Source organism: Mesocricetus auratus, unplaced genomic scaffold (genome assembly GCF_017639785.1).
Source record: "Mesocricetus auratus isolate SY011 unplaced genomic scaffold, BCM_Maur_2.0 Super-Scaffold_100676, whole genome shotgun sequence".
Lineage (NCBI taxonomy): Eukaryota > Metazoa > Chordata > Mammalia > Rodentia > Cricetidae > Mesocricetus > Mesocricetus auratus.
Genome location: NW_024429266.1, coordinates 20,371,249 through 20,389,434, shown reverse-complemented (window position 1 = coordinate 20,389,434; position 18,186 = coordinate 20,371,249). Strand labels below are relative to the sequence as shown.

Here is an 18,186-nt window from a genome sequence, read left to right as displayed (position 1 = left end):
GCAGGATTGCCAGAGGCCTCTGGTACTCCCACAAGGACTCTCAGGCTCGGGATAACCCACACCAACCAGTCATTGCACGTAGATGCCCCCGGGAGAGAGCCTTCTTCCTCCCAAGGCATGTCCTGCAGAGGCTCACCTGTGAGTCAGCCCTCCCACACCTGGGAAGAGAGGGCCCTGTCCAGTGAAGAAGGGAATGTCAAGGAGACTCTTGGCAGCGGGCTACAGCGGTCATAATAATAATGAGAGGCCCATCGGTCAGATTTTACCTGCCCTCATCAGTCTTGCCCCCACCACTCCTATAACTTAGGTGTCTTCGTGTCTATACCCACACTTCCCATCCGAAGTAGGTGGGGGAGGGGTGCTGAGCCTGTACTAGAACCTGCAGCAGTGCTGGATACACTTGGCTTTTCAGTAGATACGTGTTGCATTGTACGGATTAGAATCCTCCAAGATTATAAAAGGGAAAACTGGACTTGAACGCCTTGGAGGACAGAAGAAGAAAGAAAAGATGTAACTAGCAGACCCTTACCTCTCCCCTTGCTTCTCTGGGGAAAATCCAAGTCCTCCATGTTAGAGAAAAGCAAGCATCTGAGCTCAGAACCAGAAAAGCCAGAAACTGCAACATGCAAACAGCCATGTGGCTGATGGAGCTGAAAGCAAGAAGTAAAACACAGCGGGATAGGAGGGACTCCAGGGAAGACGAGAACACCGCCCCTTGTTCTTGCTGCCTACCTAACAGCTTCTACATTAAAGAAAGCATGGAGGGCTCAGAGGTTATGGATGTTCGCTGTTCTTGTGGAGGACCAGAGTGTGTCCCTGGGACCTACAGCAGGTGGCTCACAATCACCTGCAACTCTAGCTCTGGGGCACCCAGCACTTCCGGCCTCCACTGGCACATGCACTGGTGCGTGTGTGTGCATGTGTGTGTGTGTGTGTGTATGCACGTGTGCATGCGCGTGTGTGAATGTGCGTGCATGTGTGTATGCATGTGCACATGCGTGCACCCACAAGAAACAAGCATCAGGACACAGGTGCATACACACAGCAAATGAAACAGCCACAGACAAAATGATTTGAAATTCTAAATAGGCATAAGAAAACACAAAGTCTAGTCTATGTGCCTAGTCAACACCTCACATTCCCCCACGTCTCAGAAACAGAATCCTGGGTTGCATGCCCCACCAGCAATTTCTCTGCTCTTTGTCCCAAGACTGGTGGTTTCTTCCCTTAGTTTCTTAGCCTCTCTCCATCCGAAGACTGAAGACCAGCTCTACTAGATGCCAGCAGGGGGCAGTGTTCAACAAGAAATAATTTTTGATTTTTTTTTTCAGAAAGAGGGATTGGAAAAGCCAAAGAAAAAGGTCCTTACAGACCTCTCTGATGCCCTATTCTAGATCTTCAAACCCCTATGCCCGCTTCCTTGGCTATGATTTCTCCAGTCTGAGTTTAGTATATCTCACAACTTTCTTATTCCCAACTCTCCAAAGAGGATTGACTCAGAACCAATTTTCAGGAACCCTTATAAGAGGCTTGATCCCAGAGCCTCTTCTCTAAGGCTGTGTGTATCCTCTCTAAAGTGTAGCTGGTCTGGTGGAAGAGGAGCTGAGTGTCAGAACCTTGCAACACTGTAACCTGTTATCTCATATAGTGAACAAAATATACAAAAGTACAGGTAGATCCTGCTGGCTACTGTCCGGAGGTATCAATTATGAGCATATATTGTATGGAGCTCTCTCTCTCTCTCTCTCTCTCTCTCTCTCTCTCTCTCTCTCTCTCTCTCTCTCTCTCTCTCTCTCTCCTGAGACAGGGTTTCTCTGTTTAGCTCTGACTCTCCTAGAACTCTCTCTGTAGACCAGGTTGGTCTTGAACTCAGAGATCCACCTGCCTCTGCGCCACCACTGCCAGGCATAGGGAGCACTTTCGTGCAAATCTCATTTAGTCCTCCTAGCACTCTGACAGGTCTTAACTACCTTTCCACTTTACAGATGAAGAAGTTGACAGCAGAACAGGCCGTTTGTTTATTGTAATATAGAGTAAAGGTTAAGCAGGTGTGGCGGCCCACACCTGTAATCCCAGAGCTCAGAAGCCAGAGGCAGGAGGATGGCAGCAAGTTCTTTGTCTCAAAAATACTAATAGGAAGAGGAGAAGGAGGAGGGGAAGAAAGACAGAAGGAGGAAGGAAGGGAGGGGAAGGGAAGGAAGGAGGGGAGGAGAGGGAAGGGAAGGGGAGGGGAGGGAAGGGGAGGGGAGGGAGGGAGGGGACAGGGAGGGGAGGGGAGGGAAAGGAAGGGGAGGGAGCTGGGTCACCACCAGTCCTCTGACTTCCAGGCATGGACTAGGCTCTCTCTCTCTCTCTCTCTCTCTCTCTGCACAGTGCTGCTGCTGCCTGGCTCTGTTTCTCTCCCCCTCCCCCAATCTTACAGACAGGAGTTTCATGTTCTCCTGTGTTAGTGACCTGTGGTGGCGACTCTCTTGTTAACTCACTTTCCATACCTGGTCAAACTTGAAAGGTCATTAGAAAGAAGCAGAAAGATAAAGGATGGGGCTTCCAGCGAGAAAAGAAGAGGACAAACAAGACAAGCGCTCCATGGGGCACGGAGAAGGAAGGGGTGGGTGAGGAGAGAGAGAAGCTCCCGCATTCTGTGCCCAGGCTGTAACGGGGCACAGACAGGGCCTCCATTGTGTGGGTACAAAGGAGCCATATGTCTGCCGGTCTACTGCACTGCGTGTGTGTGTGTGTGTGTGTGTGTGTGTGTGTGTGTGTGTGTGTGTGTGTGTCTGCACACGCATGTGCAGGGAGGACTGGCTTAGAGACCCCGTCCGGAGCCCTTGGAGCCTTGCCTTCTGCTGTCACTGAGTTAAGGCTTTCTGAGATAGAGGGCAGGGGAACAATTACATAGAAGACAGGACTAGAAGATCAGGGCCTGTAGTCGGGGGTGATCAGCTGCAAGAGACCTAAAGAGGAAGAAAGAGATAGTGTCAGACTGTCCCTCACCTGGATCCAACGTAATTGCACCTCTTAGCTGACATCCCCTTCACTCATACCCTGCTGGCTCTGGGTCTCGGTTTTCTTTTTCTTTTTCTTTTTGTTTTGTTTGTCTTGTCATCTTATTTTGTCTCTTCTTTTGGTTTTTCATTTGTTTGTTTTTGAGATTAGGGTCTTGCTATGTAACTGGTTGGCCCAGAACTCTCTGCAAAACCAAAACTGGCCTCCAACTTGGGAGCATCTGCTTGTCTCTACCTCTTAGTGCTGGGATTCCCGGCATGAGTCCCGGCATGAGTCACCGTGCCCTCCTCTGGAGCAGTGCGAGATGAGCTGTGCTGTTCTAGTCCTGTCCTCTCTCACTGCCTGTCAGCTTTGCAGCGGCCACTTTCCTTTCCTCCCCACAGCCCAGGGACTGCCCTCTCCCTCACCGCTCCTCTCTACCCCCTCCCATCTCCAGTTCTCTTCTCTCCGCACCCCCCCCCCTTCCCTGTCTTGCCATGCAGAGCAGAGCGGCAGCCGGGGCCAATTGATTATCTGGAGAAATTCGGAGTGAGCAGGACAACAGCTGCAGCCGCCCTCTCTCATGGCCCTCAGGCCCTGAGGGACCTGGGAGGGGAGGGTCCCCTAACCCTCTGCTCTCCATCCTGCGGGGGAGGAGGTGGTCCCTGAGCACAGAGGCATACCCAGGACCCCGGGGCCTGTCTGCCATCATAGTGAGTGACATCACTTTTCTGGATAGGCACCTGTCTTTGAAACAAAGGTGTTACCAGGCATGGCGGCACACACCTGCAATCCAAGCTTTCTGGAGCCTGAAACAGGTGGTTGGCAAGTTAAAGGCCAGCCTGGGCTATTTAGTGTGCCTTTGTGTCACAATGAGTGAATAAATAATCAAAGGTGCAGGCACCCTTGTATTTCTAGCCCTGGGGAGACTGAGGCAGGAGAATGGCAAGTCAGAGACCAGGCTGAGCTATGTAGTGATACTTGGTCTCAAGTTAAAAAAAAAAAAACGTTAAAAATTAGGGCCAAGTAATGGTGGCGCACGCCTTTAGCCCCAGCACTTGGGAGGCAGAGGCAGGTGGATCTCTATGAGTTCAAGACCAGCCTGGTCTACAGAGCAAGTTTCAGGACAACCAGAGCTACACAGAAAAACCCTGTCTTGAAAAATAAACAATCAAACAATTTTAAAGGAAGGGAGGTAAGGATGGGGGCAAGGGCTGAACCCAGGGATCGTCTGGGGTCCTCCCACGCTGCCACTTTGTAGCGTTCAGGTTTTCCTGGCCTTGGCTCAGCCCACCCTCTTGCCAGGCTCTGGGCATAGGATATTTCATTTAACTCACACGCAAAAGAGAAGGCACTAAATCTTGGCAGTCCCTTTCCAATTCTAGTATAAACCCCTAGTAGTCATGCATTCTGTAGTCACCCTTCAAGTACTGGAGACTGTCTCAGTGTGTCTTCCCACTGCTGTTACAGTCGGTCATCTTACATGGCCCGAAGAAGGAAAGCCTCTTCCACCGTCTCTAGCCAGAGTTCCATCTGGAGTAAGAACGTGCTCTAGGAGTCTTTATAGACTAGACGCTCCAGTCCCCTGCTTGGATTCCTCTTTATAGGGCAGCTGACTGGGAGGCTGTACAGTTCCAAGCACTACAAAACCTGCTGGGGTTGTTCTTGGAACTAAAATCTGTTATCCTCTAGTCTCTACTGAGTGGGCACGATTCTAACTTCTGGAGGCACACAGAATGTCCACTTTTGTTTCTTTGGTTAGTATTTGAAGGTGAGGATGGTTTTACCTCCGAATCCACTCTTTGCTTGCTTTGTTTTCTGGGACAGGCTCTCACATATCTCAGAGTGGCCTCAACTGTAGCTGAGAATAACTGATCCAACTGCCTCCACCTTGGAGTGCCAGGGTTAGAGGCGTGCATCCAACCCCTTTTATGTGATGCCAGGGGTCAAGCCCGGGTTTTTGTGCATGCTAGGCATGCACTTTACCAACTGAACTGCCCCTAACTGTACTACAAAAAAGTGTGTGCGTGCGTGCGTGCGTATGTGTATATACATAGTCTAGCCCCTTTTATCAAGACAGACCCCTACCTCTTCCTCCTCCCCCTGCCCAGTGGTACAGCTCTTGCCTACAACGTGTGAGGCCTCTGGTCCTATCTCCAGCATCAAACCAAAAACAAAACAAAAGCCCCAAATGTATTTTCTGTTTTCCTTGTGGTGTGATTGCCAGACCTTGCACCACCACTGCCCAGCGACCTTTTGCCTTCTTAACCATGCAATAGGCCCCTCTGTTTTATCAGAGTTCCTGTTAAAAGTAAGGGGCCCAAATGTCAGGTTGGGTCATTTTAGAGAGGCCAGGATTTATCGATAAACAGGTGTAATTCTAGCACTTGGGAGGTTAGCAGGTGGAAAGATCTCAAACTTAAGATTGTCTTAGGCTATGTGTCAAGTTCAAACAAGCCTGGTTTGCAAGAAATTGAGTTTTAAGAAGGCAAAGGCAAGTGTGTGTGTATGGGGTGCACACCTTTAATCCCAGCATTTGAGAGGCAGAGGCAGGCGGATCTCTGTGAGTCCCAGGCCAGCCTGGTCTACAGAGGCAGTTCCAGGACAGGCTCCAAAGCTATAGAGAAACCCTATGTTGAAAAACTAAATAAATAAATACAATGAAGCCAGCCTGAGCTACATGAGACCCTGTCTTCAATCTGCCCACTTGTCCCCTTCCCACAAAAGAAACCGAATCTGAGTCTTAACTGTGTCCCTAATAGCTGTGTGACCTTGGGCAAGGCTGTCTGATTCTGGGCTTAAATGTCTTTATCAGTTGGTTTTAGGGTCTTTTCTAGAATCCCTCTGATGTCAATTCAGCAACTTCTCCCCCTTTGCTATTTTTGGGCGGGATCTGAGGCTAGACTTGAACCCATGACTGCCTGCCTCAGCCTAGACTTGAACCAGTGACTGCCCGCCTGCCTCAGCCTTACAAACCCAGCCCCTCAATATTCATTCTCTCAGTATCATGCCCTCCATCATGCTCTATCCTTCATCTAACCCTGGAAAGCATAGGACAGGCCAAGAGCTGAGGTTTCAGTTAATGTTGACCTAGCCTGGAGATGCTAAAAGAAAAGGCAGTGCCTTGATTTTATACCACGGCTTTCTCCAGCAGCATGGACCTACAGATACGGGTTTAACTTGGGTTCTGTTGGCATGCTCAGTTATCTTCTTTCAAGACCAGAGTGAAAAGAATCTGAAAACGGAAAGCTTCACTCAGTGACTTCTAAGATGGAATGTGTGGGGTTTCCGGTAGGAGACCCGGAGCCTACGCATGATTTCTTTTCTCTGTATTCCCTCTTCTCTGTCTTCGTTTACCTACCACACAAAGCTCTCAGGATACAGACACTCTGAAGAGGCTTCAATGCCTAGGACCCTCGGTAGCCACCTTACATAAGCTTCAGGCCAGCTTCCCAACACAAAGCAGCCACAGCCACATCCGGTTCTAGATCGAGGTCACTTTAATTTTTCTTTTTGTAAGAAATTAGGAATGTAACCAGAGAGAGACTTACACACAGGCCACCAGACACAGACCCTGGGGTCTGCTCTTGGTGGTGTTGGAAAAAGCGGGTCGATAAACGGAATGGAGGTGGATAGCACTGGAGTGGGATTGTCAGGGTCAGAGGGGCTGAGAGAGGACACCCGGAAGGTGGGAGGCTGGGGGAGGAGCACTATTCCAGGAAAGGGGACTGGTATGGTGGATGAAGGGATCCCCACACATACCTGCCCTGGAGAAGGAGCAAGAAAAGGAAGGAAGTTAGCAGGGGGGGGGAAGGAGAGTCCCAGCTAGAGCCAGCTGTGGGGAGTCCTCCTCACCATACCCCAAAGTGCATAACTCAGTAATAAATAGTAATATTTATAAATAAATAAATGAATAAATAAATAAATACATAAATAAATATCCTTGTAGAGTTAGGAGTTTGGTGTGAGGGCGGATGGAGCGCGAAAAAGCATGAGTTCATTTTTTTTCTTCAGGGATTCTTAGGCCCATCTACTCCAGTTGCACAGGCTACCATGGGCAGGTGGGGCTCATGGGCGGGGCACCTTCCTCCCCACGGCAGCTTAAGAAAGGAAGGGGTGGAAATAAGAAGGCCCCAGAGCGTGCACAGGGGGCAGTAGCAGGCATCCCTTCGCGTCTGAGGGAGGAGCTGATGGGGCTGGCGTGTTCTCAAGGTCTTCGGGATGGGGCTGGGAGCAGCTGCTGCAGTGATGCCCCGCCCAGGGCCTGGGCCTTCCCTAAGGTGCCCTGGGCTGTTTGGAGATGTCATTGTCATCCAGGACTGAGGTTTTCCTTCTTCTAGCCCGCACAGGGAAGGGGAGAAAACTGGAATGGCAGACCATGGGAAGGGTCAGGGGAGTGGCCAGACAGCTCCAGGAAGGCAAGGCACTCACTACCAAGTAAGATCTGAGGTCTGTATATTCTAAGCCTCAGGAACGAGATAGACAAAGGAAAGGCAGACTTTTTCTATGACCCCTGGCTACCCGGGAGTCACCTCACTCATTTCTCTGTGTCCCAAGAGCCCATCCCTCCCCGCAGCCATGGCTAGAGAGGTCTGGGACTTAGGAACCCACTCCCCACTCTGCCCCTGGCCATTTCCCCTTCAGATTCTGATGCTGGGTCCCATCATGGCCAGAAGAGAATCTGGGTCTGGGGTCTCTGAAAACTTGGACATAGAGGAGAAGAGGCAGCAGCTGAGTCTGGGTTAGTAAATCCAGCAAGGACTCCATTCTGACCACTGTGGCAAGCAGCTCCGACCAGCTAGGCCCTAAAACTCTCTGAAGGAACCCATGAGAACATCCCTCACATGCCTAGGTCAATGAAAAGAAGCTGGCCTTCAGGGCCAGTGGTGTGGGCCCGGTGCTCTGGGATGGGAAGGAGCCGGCCATTCTAAGTAATGTGTGGTGTCAGGGGGCTCTGGAGAGGCCCCGGGGGGGAGGGGGAATCCAGAGAGGGAGGCGGGCTGAGCTCAGACATCCAGCACGTGATTCAGGTAGGAGATATAGCAGATGGCCAGACGCAGGATCTCAATCTTGGAGAGTTTCTTGTCTGGGGGCAGAGTGGGCAGCAGCTTGCGCAGCTCGGCAAAGGCCAGATTGAAGGCTTCCACGCGGATGCGCTCCCGCGTGGCATGTGCGGTGCGGTACTTGGCCGTGGCGCGGCGCCGGCGCCTGCGCTCCTCCCGGCTCAGGTGCTGCAGGTCTTTGCGGCCGGACTCTCCGAGCTCCGAGCTCCGGACCTGGCCCACTCCGGGATCCCCCGACCCAGCACCATCCGGGCCAGGCCCGCCCCCACAGTCGCTAAAGCCCGACTCGGTCTCCGAGTGGGTGGGAGGCAGGTCCAGCTCCATGGTGTCGGAGTTAAGCATCATGATGGAAGCCTCCGGCCTAAAGAAAGGCGGATCACCTCCCTACCCCTCCTGCTCTGCTCTGAGCTTGAAAACTGGGCTGTGGTAGATGCAGGAAGGGCCTGGAGTGTCGGCCTCGGCCACTGAGCTCAGGAAAACAGGGTCACTTCAAGGTTCCATGGTCAGTATTCCAGCCTGGAGCCTGAAACAGAGAAGGAGAATTAAGAACTGACCGCTGATGGGGTGGGCAGTGAGAGCTGGGAGAAGAGTTGAGTGTCGGGGCTGTCCAAAGCTAGCGAGAGCAGCAGGTGGAAAGGAGTAGGAGGAAAATAGAGGAAAGAGAAAGTACTAGGAGAGACACAGCAGACAAGCTAACACTGAATGAGAGAACCGAAGACCTAAAACCGTTGAATTCCTAGAAGAAAACAGGGGAAATCTTTCGAGACATTGCATTTGGCAGTCATTTCTTGAGTATGAGAACAGAAGCATAAGCAAAATTAAAAAAAAATAATTACACCAAACTTAACTGTAGTTCCTAAGGAGAACAATTACCACAGTGAAAATTCAACCTATGGAATAAGGAAATGGTCCTGAACCATACATATATCTGATAACAAGTTCGTATCCACAGCATATAAACACGTTCCTAGCCAGGAGTGGCAGCATATGCCTGTGCAACCCCAACACCATGAAAACTGAGGCAGGGGGATTATGAATTTGAGACTGGATACACACTGACAATCTCAGAAGAGGGAAGTTGGGAACAACCAAAAATATGGCATAAGCTAATTTTAAAGTGGGGAGAGGACTCGACAGACACTTCTTCAAAGGTGACGCACACACGGCCAACAACATGCTTATGAAAATACATGTCACACCACTGATCACTAAAAATGCAAAGTAAAACCACAGTGAAACGTCACCTCACATCCACGAGAGACAGAAAGAGAAAAGGAAAAAGAAAAACAACAAAAAACCTAAAACAGTCAGTGTTGGTGAGAATGTGACGAAGCAGGACTGTAAAGTGCTACGGAAACAGCTTGGGTGACCCTCAGGAAAAGAGGAAACTGCAACCACGGTTCGCACTCGTGATATGGACACACCCATGCTCCTAACAGAGGCAGAATCGACTCAGATGCTTGCCAGTGGGGGAGTGGATGAGCAGAACCCAAACGCGACTCTCCGTAACAGACCATGAGCTTTGAACAGGACCGGGATCCCTGTCGCACTGCAGCGCCGATTAAACCTTGGCGACATTACACTAGTGGAGTAAGAACTCACAAAAAGACAAGTCCTATGATGCCACTCGTTTAAGTTCCTAAAGTTGTCTAATTCATAGAATCAGAAAGTGGCGGCCAGGGGCTGGAGGGAGAGGCAAAGGAGAGCTGCTTTATAAGGAGCGAAGAATTTCACATTCACAAGACGAGGAAAAAAACATTCTGGAGGTCAGTTTCACACTCTCGGGCTCTACCCTCGTTTTTTGTGATAGCAAATTTTTTGTTATGTATTTTTTTGGAGGGGCTTAATAATAAACAAGGAGAAAGGCAGAGCGACAGCCCCTAGGGAAGCTGTCTGTAACTCTAGCCCTTTCCCAGTAGTAAGGGAAAGACTGCGAGCCTTGGCTTGGGAACCTTCTGCCCCTTGTTTCTTGCAGGGGGAGGGGACACAAACACAGACTGGTCGTTGTTGGGTGAACTGGGATACATGGAGCTCGGCACAACTTCCTCAGCTTCACCACTGCCGACATTAGGTCCTACCACCCTGTCCATTAGAACCAAAGAAAAACATTCCTTCTCAGCACATTCTGCTGCTTGGGACCAGCAGATTCCCCGGCTCAGTCCTCCACACATTTAACCCTTGTCATTCTAAGGCCTCTTGGAAATTCTGCAAGGAAGACTGTGGAAAACTCACTCACAACCTGTGCCGTGGCCTGCAAAGAAGACCTAGGAAGTTTCTTGGAGCTACCCTTATGGAGACGGCTAAGTTTGCTTGTCCCAGAATCCTGGGTCTTTCGCAGTGAGCTCAAGCCTTATTAGAAACAGACGTACTGCGGCTCCTTCCCAGTCACCATCTCCTTCATCCCCAGCCCCGGCTCTCCATCTGACAGACAGTCTCATGGGACCACCCTTCCTCTGAGGCTCGCCCCTATCCCACCACACAGAAGACAGGTTTGAGATCAGAGCAGTTACTGGGGCACAAGACCACCAGCACCTGATGGTGGAGAGACACCTACACACCAGCCACAACATGAAACAGAAGCCGATCAAAGTTGTAATTATGAACATACTATATATCCCAGAATCCAAAGAAAGAAGAGAGGAGAGAAATAGTGTAAGGTGGTAGGAGAGCATTTCCGCATTTCCCAGTACATGTGGTGCCCCTAACTCCCCACTGCAAGGTGGGCTGGAACCAAGAGTTCAGCCTTGGGGTTCCCGGTACTTCTATCACAACTGGAACCCCTCTCTGTCCAATACCCTTTCCCCTGCATCCTCCGTCACTCTCTGATGCCCTCCCCTTCTCTCTCCTGCTCCCCATCTGTCATGACCCATCTCCACCTCTACTCCCTCTGCCCTCCTCCACCCCCAGCAGCAGCTTCTATTTTCCCATCAAGTCTTTCCTCCACGTCTGGTCTCAAAGTCCAGGGGCTCCAGGGAACAGGGAAGCAACAATTCCAAGCATCCAAGACAGGGATTCCCACTTCCTCCAACTGCAGCTGACCCAGGCTGCACAAAGAATCGAAGAGACGTGGAAAGAGAGAGAGGCAGAGGTTGAGAGAGACCCAGTGAGGGGAAGGTTCCGGGAGGGGACTCCAGCCAGAGATGGGGAGTGGCATGCCCACCCTTCCCCAGCCCATGGTTCCCCCTTACCTAGAAGGACTCTGCCAAAGGATCCAAGCGGGTGAGCGAGGGGGACAGTGTGGAGAGCTCCAGTCTCTTCGGGCTGCTCAAGGGTCATCTGTCTGCAAAGTTAGTGACCAGTTTCTAGAGCTTTTAGGGACAGCTTGTGGCTAAACAGGCCCCAGGACAGATGAGAGGGTTACACATGGTGGAGATGTAGGGCCTCGGCAGAAGGCGTGATCTTAGTCAAGCACTGGCGTCACCCACACTCACCCTCACACCGAGGCACACACTCACACACACACACATGCACACCGAACTGGCCCAGCCTTATGTGTTTATATGTGTTTATATGTATGGAGACACACACACACCCCCAGCTCTCCATTGGCTGGCCCAGGCAGCCCCCTCATCAATATTAAACAGCCAGGCCAGGCAGCCATTGGCAGAGAGATCTAAGAACCCCTTGGGAGCTGGGGGCGGGGGCTGGCCCTGAGGGGGGCGGGGAGTGGGGGAGCAGGGACATCTGTTCTCCATGCATATTTCATAAGCAAGAAATAGAGAGCTGGGGAAGGGGTGGGGCTGGGGCGAGAGCCAGGGCAGGACCACGGATGAACCCCCCTCGGTCTCCACACTAGAGGTGGCAGAGCAGAGCCTCCAAAGAAGCTGGATTCAAAATAGTCCCATTCTGAGTCCCAGAGTGGCTTAGATGGCCCCTTCCTCGTATCTCCCTTCTCCTAAGCACCAACAGTGAACCTGTGAGCAGACTAAGAGCACTGAAATGTGGAAGAGGACCCGAAAGTCCTCCCCTAAGTAAGTTCCCATACAGACAGTATTCATAGCTCAACGTGCTGCCTCCATACTGCTCAGGTCCTAGCCCTGTCATCCTGGGACTCAAGCACCCCGCCAGTCTCTTTTCCAGGACCCATTCTCCCACATACCCCATCACCAGGCCAGGAGTGGGGTCAGATTCTGGATAGAGCCCCCACCCCACCCCCATGGGAAGTTTTTCTAGACTGGCGAGCCCAAGCTGATCCACGGAGAATCAGGGGCTTGGGAAGAAAGTGGTAAGAGCTAATAGGAGGTCGGAGATCCAAGAGAGGCGGAACGGAGATCGGAAGGACTGGAGGAGAGGAGGGCAGGTCAGCCCAGGCTGCCTGAGTGTGCAGGCCATCAAATGAGCATCAAGAAAAGGAGATACAAAACCATGTGCAAGCCGGGCGTTGGTGGCGCACGCCTTTAATCCCAGCACTTGGGAGGCAGAGGCAGGTGGATCTCTGTGAGTTCGAGGCCAGCCTGGTCTACAAGAGCTAGTTCCAGGACAGACTCCAAAGCCACAGAGAAACCCTGTCTCGAAAAAACCAAAAAAAAAAAAAAAAAAAAAAAAAAAAAACATGTGCAAATGAGCACTGATTACGTTCACACCAACAGCCCAGCGGCCTCCAGGGTCCGTGCCTGTGCATGTGTGTGTGTTTGTGTCTGCGTGGGTGCATTGCAGGGTGGCCTGCGAGGAGAGCAAGTTTCTGGGGCCAAGGGAAGCACAGAGGAGCAGTGGGCTGGGTTTCCGCATGGAAACTCTCCCGTGCATTCAGCTGTAGGACGTTTCCATTGAGCCTCAGTGTCAGAAACAAACCATGACTGGAGAGACTCCAGACACAGTGAGCTACAGAGAAAGGGACTCTGTTAGCCGTATGACCTTGAACAAGGAATGACCTTTGAGCCTCAGTGTCTTTTTTCTTTAAAATAGGGTAAATTAAAACTGTTTAGGTTGCCATGGAGATAAACTGAGGTAATGCGTGTAGTTAGTGTAGACCCTGTAGGAGCCCAGGCTGTGGGAGGGATTAACCACTTCCCGTACCTTCTCAACCTTTCCCGGGCTTTCTCCAGGGTGAGGCCTTTCCTATAGGGAGCCCTATAATTCCTCCCCAAGCTCACCCTCCTCCCCCACCCCCAGGCCTGGGAGGTGCCAACTCCCACCTGGGCAGGCCCAGACAGGTGCCCAGGCGCCAGCAGATGGGTTGAGCTGGAGGGGAAAGAGGGCCTGAGGAGGGGGTGGGGGGGCAGGGGATCAGGTGGCGGCTTGGTTCTTGCATCATCATTACCATGGTGCTGATTAAAAACCAATCTCCACCTAATGAGCCCCCAGCAACAACAGTCCCGTTTCCCCACCCTCCTGCCCTCCAACCCATCCAAGAAGTTGGGAGACTGAGAATCGGGAGAAGGTGCCATGGGAGAGACGAGAGAAGACAGGGAGAAGCAGAGGACAAAGATGGAGAGAGGAGGAGATGCTGAGACACGGAGGAGACATGGAGAAAAGGAAGGGTGTCCTCACAAGATGAAGACAGAGACATAGGGGAGACAGGCAGAGGAGGGTGGGGCCGGGGGGCCAAGTCTTTGCGGGATGTGGAGATGCAAGAAGAGAGAGAAACCTAACAGGAGACTGATGGGAGGTTCAGGTGTGGACATACTCAGGGGTGAGAAGATGCACTAGGAGGAAGTCTGAGAGAAGCTGTAAGATAGAGGGAGATGTAGACACGGAGAAAACAGGGCGGACAGCTTCAGGAAGAGAAAAATTATGGGTGGTAAGGAAGGGAGGCATAATCAAGTATTAAGGTGTCACCAGATGGGGGACCCAGACCCCTAAGGGTAAGGCACTGAGGAACACAGAAGCAGTGAGACCACTGAGCAGAAAGGACTTGGGGGTGGACCCGGGAGGAAGGAGCCAAACTCCTGTTGCCAGCTTTCTCCAGGGCAGGCTTTTTGCTCAGATGCCGTCAGCCCTGCAAGCCCTGCCCCTGAAGCATTCTGCCCTAGCTGTCCCACATGCTCTGGAGACAACTTCTTCCTCCACTGCACCTGTCATCCCAAGACGACAGTCCCAGGCCTCACTCAGGAATTCAGCTTTTACCTCTTAGGATGGCAGCAGAAAAGAGGCACTAATAGCGCAGAACTATAGACGGCACTGTATCTACCGAACCCGGGTCTGCTGGCCCTCACTCCAGGTCCTTGTGGCCTTGGACATGTCATGTGACCGTCACTGAACTCTTTTCACCATCTCTCATATGGGCATGAGGCCGCCTTCTCTGTAGGCCTGTTGCAGCACCCAGTGAGACTGCCGAGTGAGCTGCAGAGTGTTCACCCCAAGTCCCTACATATGCATGGTGCTCAAAAGGATACAGGAAGCTTCATTCACACACGTATGTAAGGCAACATGACAGAGGAAATCTGAGGTGAACTCTCCATGTTGGAAGCTATGGACGTGTGTGGGGGGTACACGAAGCTTCATTCACACACGTATGTAAGGCAACATGACAGAGGAAATCTGAGGTGAACTCTCCATGTTGGAAGCTATGGATGTGTGTGGGGGGTACACGAAGCTTCATTCACACACGTATGTAAGGCAACATGACAGAGGAAATCTGAGGTGAACTCTCCATGTTGGAAGCTATGGATGTGTGTGGGGGGGTTGCGTAGGGGCTGTCTTCCCTGCAAAGACAAGAGGAACAGGCCTTGGGAATGGAGAAAATGATTATACCTTTATGGTTTATTGTTATTTTGTATTTTATAGGCATCTTCTTTTTCAGATTGTGGATCACAAATTTCTTTCTATCCTTAGGCAGACTTCGAGGTTCTGAGGGGAGAGAGGTTTGGAGGGTAGGTTAGACGCAGGGGCTGGGGCTAGTCCTTGAGGGTGAGGGGAGGGCCTGGAGAAGCCGGGAAACAGTGGGCTTGGCAGGAGAGGGGTTGACATATGTGGGGAGCCCTGGGGACCCAACCAGGCAAATGGCTGGCAGGGAGAGTAGACAGTGTTAACTCTTGCTGTGCCACACTGCCTGACCCTTCTCTGAGAGGGGCTGGGGTTGAGGAGTTATTGTGTCAGCTGCTGGGGGTGTGTTGGGTCCCAGGGGCCAAGGCAGGCAAGAAAAGCCGGAGCAGGAGCTACCGTCACTTGGAAATGGCAGCCATGCTTTAGTGTGTCTTCACCTTGGTCTCCACACGGTCTCTGTCAGTCCGTCTTTCTGTCTCTACCTCTCTGTGCCTCTAGAAGGTGACAGCGGGTCTGCACTCTGGCTAACTACACAATCTGTCACTCTCTGCGCTGCCAGCCCAGCTGGAGGCCCCCCTTCTCAGCACCCAGCCCAAGCCCTCTGCCCCTGGCCCCTAGGCCTTATCGCCTTTGTCTCCTAAGGCGGCCTCCCCTTTCTTCTTTCTCTTCGCTCACCTCAGAGCCCATCTCCAATCTCATTACAGCCTCAGCCTCCAACCACTGTACCCCAGCCCCCAGCCCCCTCCCTCCCCTCCCCCACCCATCTGTCTCCCCTGAAGCTCTCCTCTTTGTGTTGTCCCATCTGTCACCACCAGCGCTGGGTCTACTCCCCTCCTGGCCACACCCGCCTGGCCTTTCTCCCCTTGGGCTCAGCTCCCTCTCCCATCCCTTCCTCCTTTGGGCCTACTAGGAACCCAACTTCCTGTTTCCTTTCACGGTCTTTTTCAGGGTGTCCCCCTCACGTCATGTTTTAGTCCCGCCCCTGTAGTATCTCTGACTTGTGAGTTGGGGGAAGAGCGAGGACTCCAGGGTCCCAGCCCCTAAGCCCTGAGCAACCACTTAGTTGGGACAGAGGATGGCAATGCCGGCTCACAGTTGCATCATCTCGGTGAGTGACTTTTCCTAGGCCCCTGAGATGACTCCACTCGGGCTCCATGTCCCCTCTTTGGGCCCAGGGCTTACACTGCCCTTCTCCACCACAGCAGTGTGAGGCTCCCGGGCCTTGTAAGTCTGAATCCATGAGGAATAAACATTTACCCAGAAGCCCACTAGGACCCCTGACCTCCCAAGTGCTTCTGATTCTTCAGCGCTTCTCTTTTCTTTTTTCTTCCTTTTTTTTTTTTTTCTTTTTTCCTTTTCGTCTTTTCAAGACAGGGTTTCTCTATGTAACAGCCCTGCTGTTCCTGGAACTCTCTGTAGACCAGGCTGGCCTCGAACTCACAGAGATCCACCTGCGTCTGCCTCCCGAGTGCTGGGATTAAAGGCGTGTGCCACCAACGCCTGGCTTCTTTTCTTTTCTTTCTTTCTTTCTTTCTTTCTTTCTTTCTTTCTTTCTTTTTTTTTTTTTTTTGAGACAGGGTTTCTCTGTATTGTTTTGGAGGCTGTCCTGGAACTCACTTTGTAGACCAGGCTGGCCTTGAACTCACAGAGATCCGCCTGCCTCTGCCTCCCGAGTGCTGGGATTAAAGGTCTGCGCCACCAATGTCCGGCTGATCCTTGTGCTATCTTGGGAGTTCATGAGTTGATTTTTTTTTTCCAAATGGTCCTTATCTGGAGGAGCTTAGGGAGAAGAAAGAGAAGGCTAGAGGGGCGGTTGTACCTTCACAGAACCAGAGTCAATGTGGACTAGGGAGAGCAGCCCTTGTCAAAGACTAGACTCTAAACACTGGAGCCCAGAGAAGGACAATGTCCCTCCCAGGGTCACACAGGCGACTCCTCTTCACTGACCTTTGCCTGAAGCATCCTATTGTCCTCTGAACTTGGGTAGAAGCTGGCTAAGTCTGATCCAGTATGGAGCACGCACAGCCTTTCGGGGCTAGCTTGTGCCACGCCCCTTCCCTCCATCTAAACTTCAAAATCTTAAGGAAAAGATGCCGTATGTATCTCTGATACTTTTACCATGCATCAGGCCTTCCCTGTAGCCGTGCTCAGTAAATGTTTAGTACTGCCACGGCTGTCGGCAGAGATATAAGACATGTTCTTGTCTTACCTCAGTCTCCTCTATTGTCTGTCCCTGTGTAAACAGCAGCACTCCTCTGGGCTACTTCCCCCATTTATCAGGTCAAATGAGCAGAGCCTCTGGACATGGTGGCACATGCCTGTATTTCCAGCAATCAAGATACTGACGCAAGAATGACTGAGTTTGAGGCTAACCTGGACTTCCCAGAAAGACTGTCTCAAAAAAAAATAATAATAAACATGATTCCTCAGGTCTTAGAAATTATATGTTCCTGAATGTAGAGAGTATGGGAAATGCAATGGGGAAGAGGAAGATGACACATGTGTCTGAAAATGCCATAATAAAACTCGTTGCTTTGCATGCTAACTTAAAAGCTGGCAGAACTGAAGAGATACCTCAGTGGTTACGAGCACTGGCTTCTCTTCCAGAGGACTGGGGTTCAATTCCCAGCACCTCACAACTGCCTGTAACTCCTGTTCCAGGGAATCCAACACCCTCACACAGGCAAAACACCAATGCACGTAAAATACAAATAAATAAACTTAAAAAAAAGAGTAATATGAAAAAAAAGTTGGCTACAGCACACTCCTTAAATCCTACCACTCAAAAGGCAGAGGCAGGTGGATCTTTGTGAGTCTGAAGTCAGCAAGTACCAGGCTACCGGGGACTATGTAGTGAAACCATACCTCAAAATTAATAACTTGCTGGGCGGTGGTGGCGCACGCCTTTAATCCCAGCACTCGGGAGGCAGAGGCAGGCAGATCTCTGTGAGTTCGAGGCTGGGCTGGACCAACAGCCTCCAAAACAATACAGAGAAACCCTGTGTCGTAAAACCAAAAAAAAAAAATTTAATAACTTTCCCTCAAAGGCACAAGGTTCTATTGAGTAAGGTGGGATTTTGGAGCACCAGAATACAGATTTTAAAAAAATCTTGGACCGGGCTGGAGAGATGGCTCAGAGGTTAAGAGCACTGACTGCTCTTCCAGAGGTCCTGAGTTCAATTCCCAGCAACCACATGGTGGCTCACAACCATTTACAATTCAATCTGTTCAATCTGGTGCCCTCTTCTGGAGTGTAAACAGAACACTGTATATGTAATAAATAAATCTTAAAAAAAAAATCTTGGACCAAAGAGATAACTCAGTAAATAAAAGTACTTGCCTTATAAGCCTGACAACCTGAGTTTGATTTATGGGTCCCATGATAGGAAAGAACTGACTCCCCAAAGTTGTCCTCTGACCACATAAATGCTAT

General features: G+C 51.1%; 1 protein-coding gene across 1 annotated transcript; it reads right to left on the bottom strand.

Moving 5' to 3' along the window:
* Positions 1-6,467: 6,467 nt before the first annotated feature.
* On the bottom strand, positions 6,468-11,497 carry Nhlh1 (nescient helix-loop-helix 1). The gene is made up of 2 exons (XM_021231945.2): positions 11,237-11,497; positions 6,468-8,571 (listed from the first exon to the last, which is right to left on the bottom strand). The coding sequence occupies exon 2, from the start codon at positions 8,391-8,393 to the stop codon at positions 7,992-7,994; it is 402 nt and encodes a 133-aa protein (XP_021087604.1). The 5' UTR covers positions 8,394-8,571; positions 11,237-11,497; the 3' UTR covers positions 6,468-7,991.
* Between the last annotated feature and the right edge of the window lie 6,689 nt (positions 11,498-18,186).

What these genes read in the sequence shown, in the direction of transcription:
- Nhlh1 (XM_021231945.2), bottom strand. Translation starts at nt 8,393, where the DNA reads ATGATGCTTAACTCCGACACCATGGAGCTGGACCTGCCTCCCACCCAC.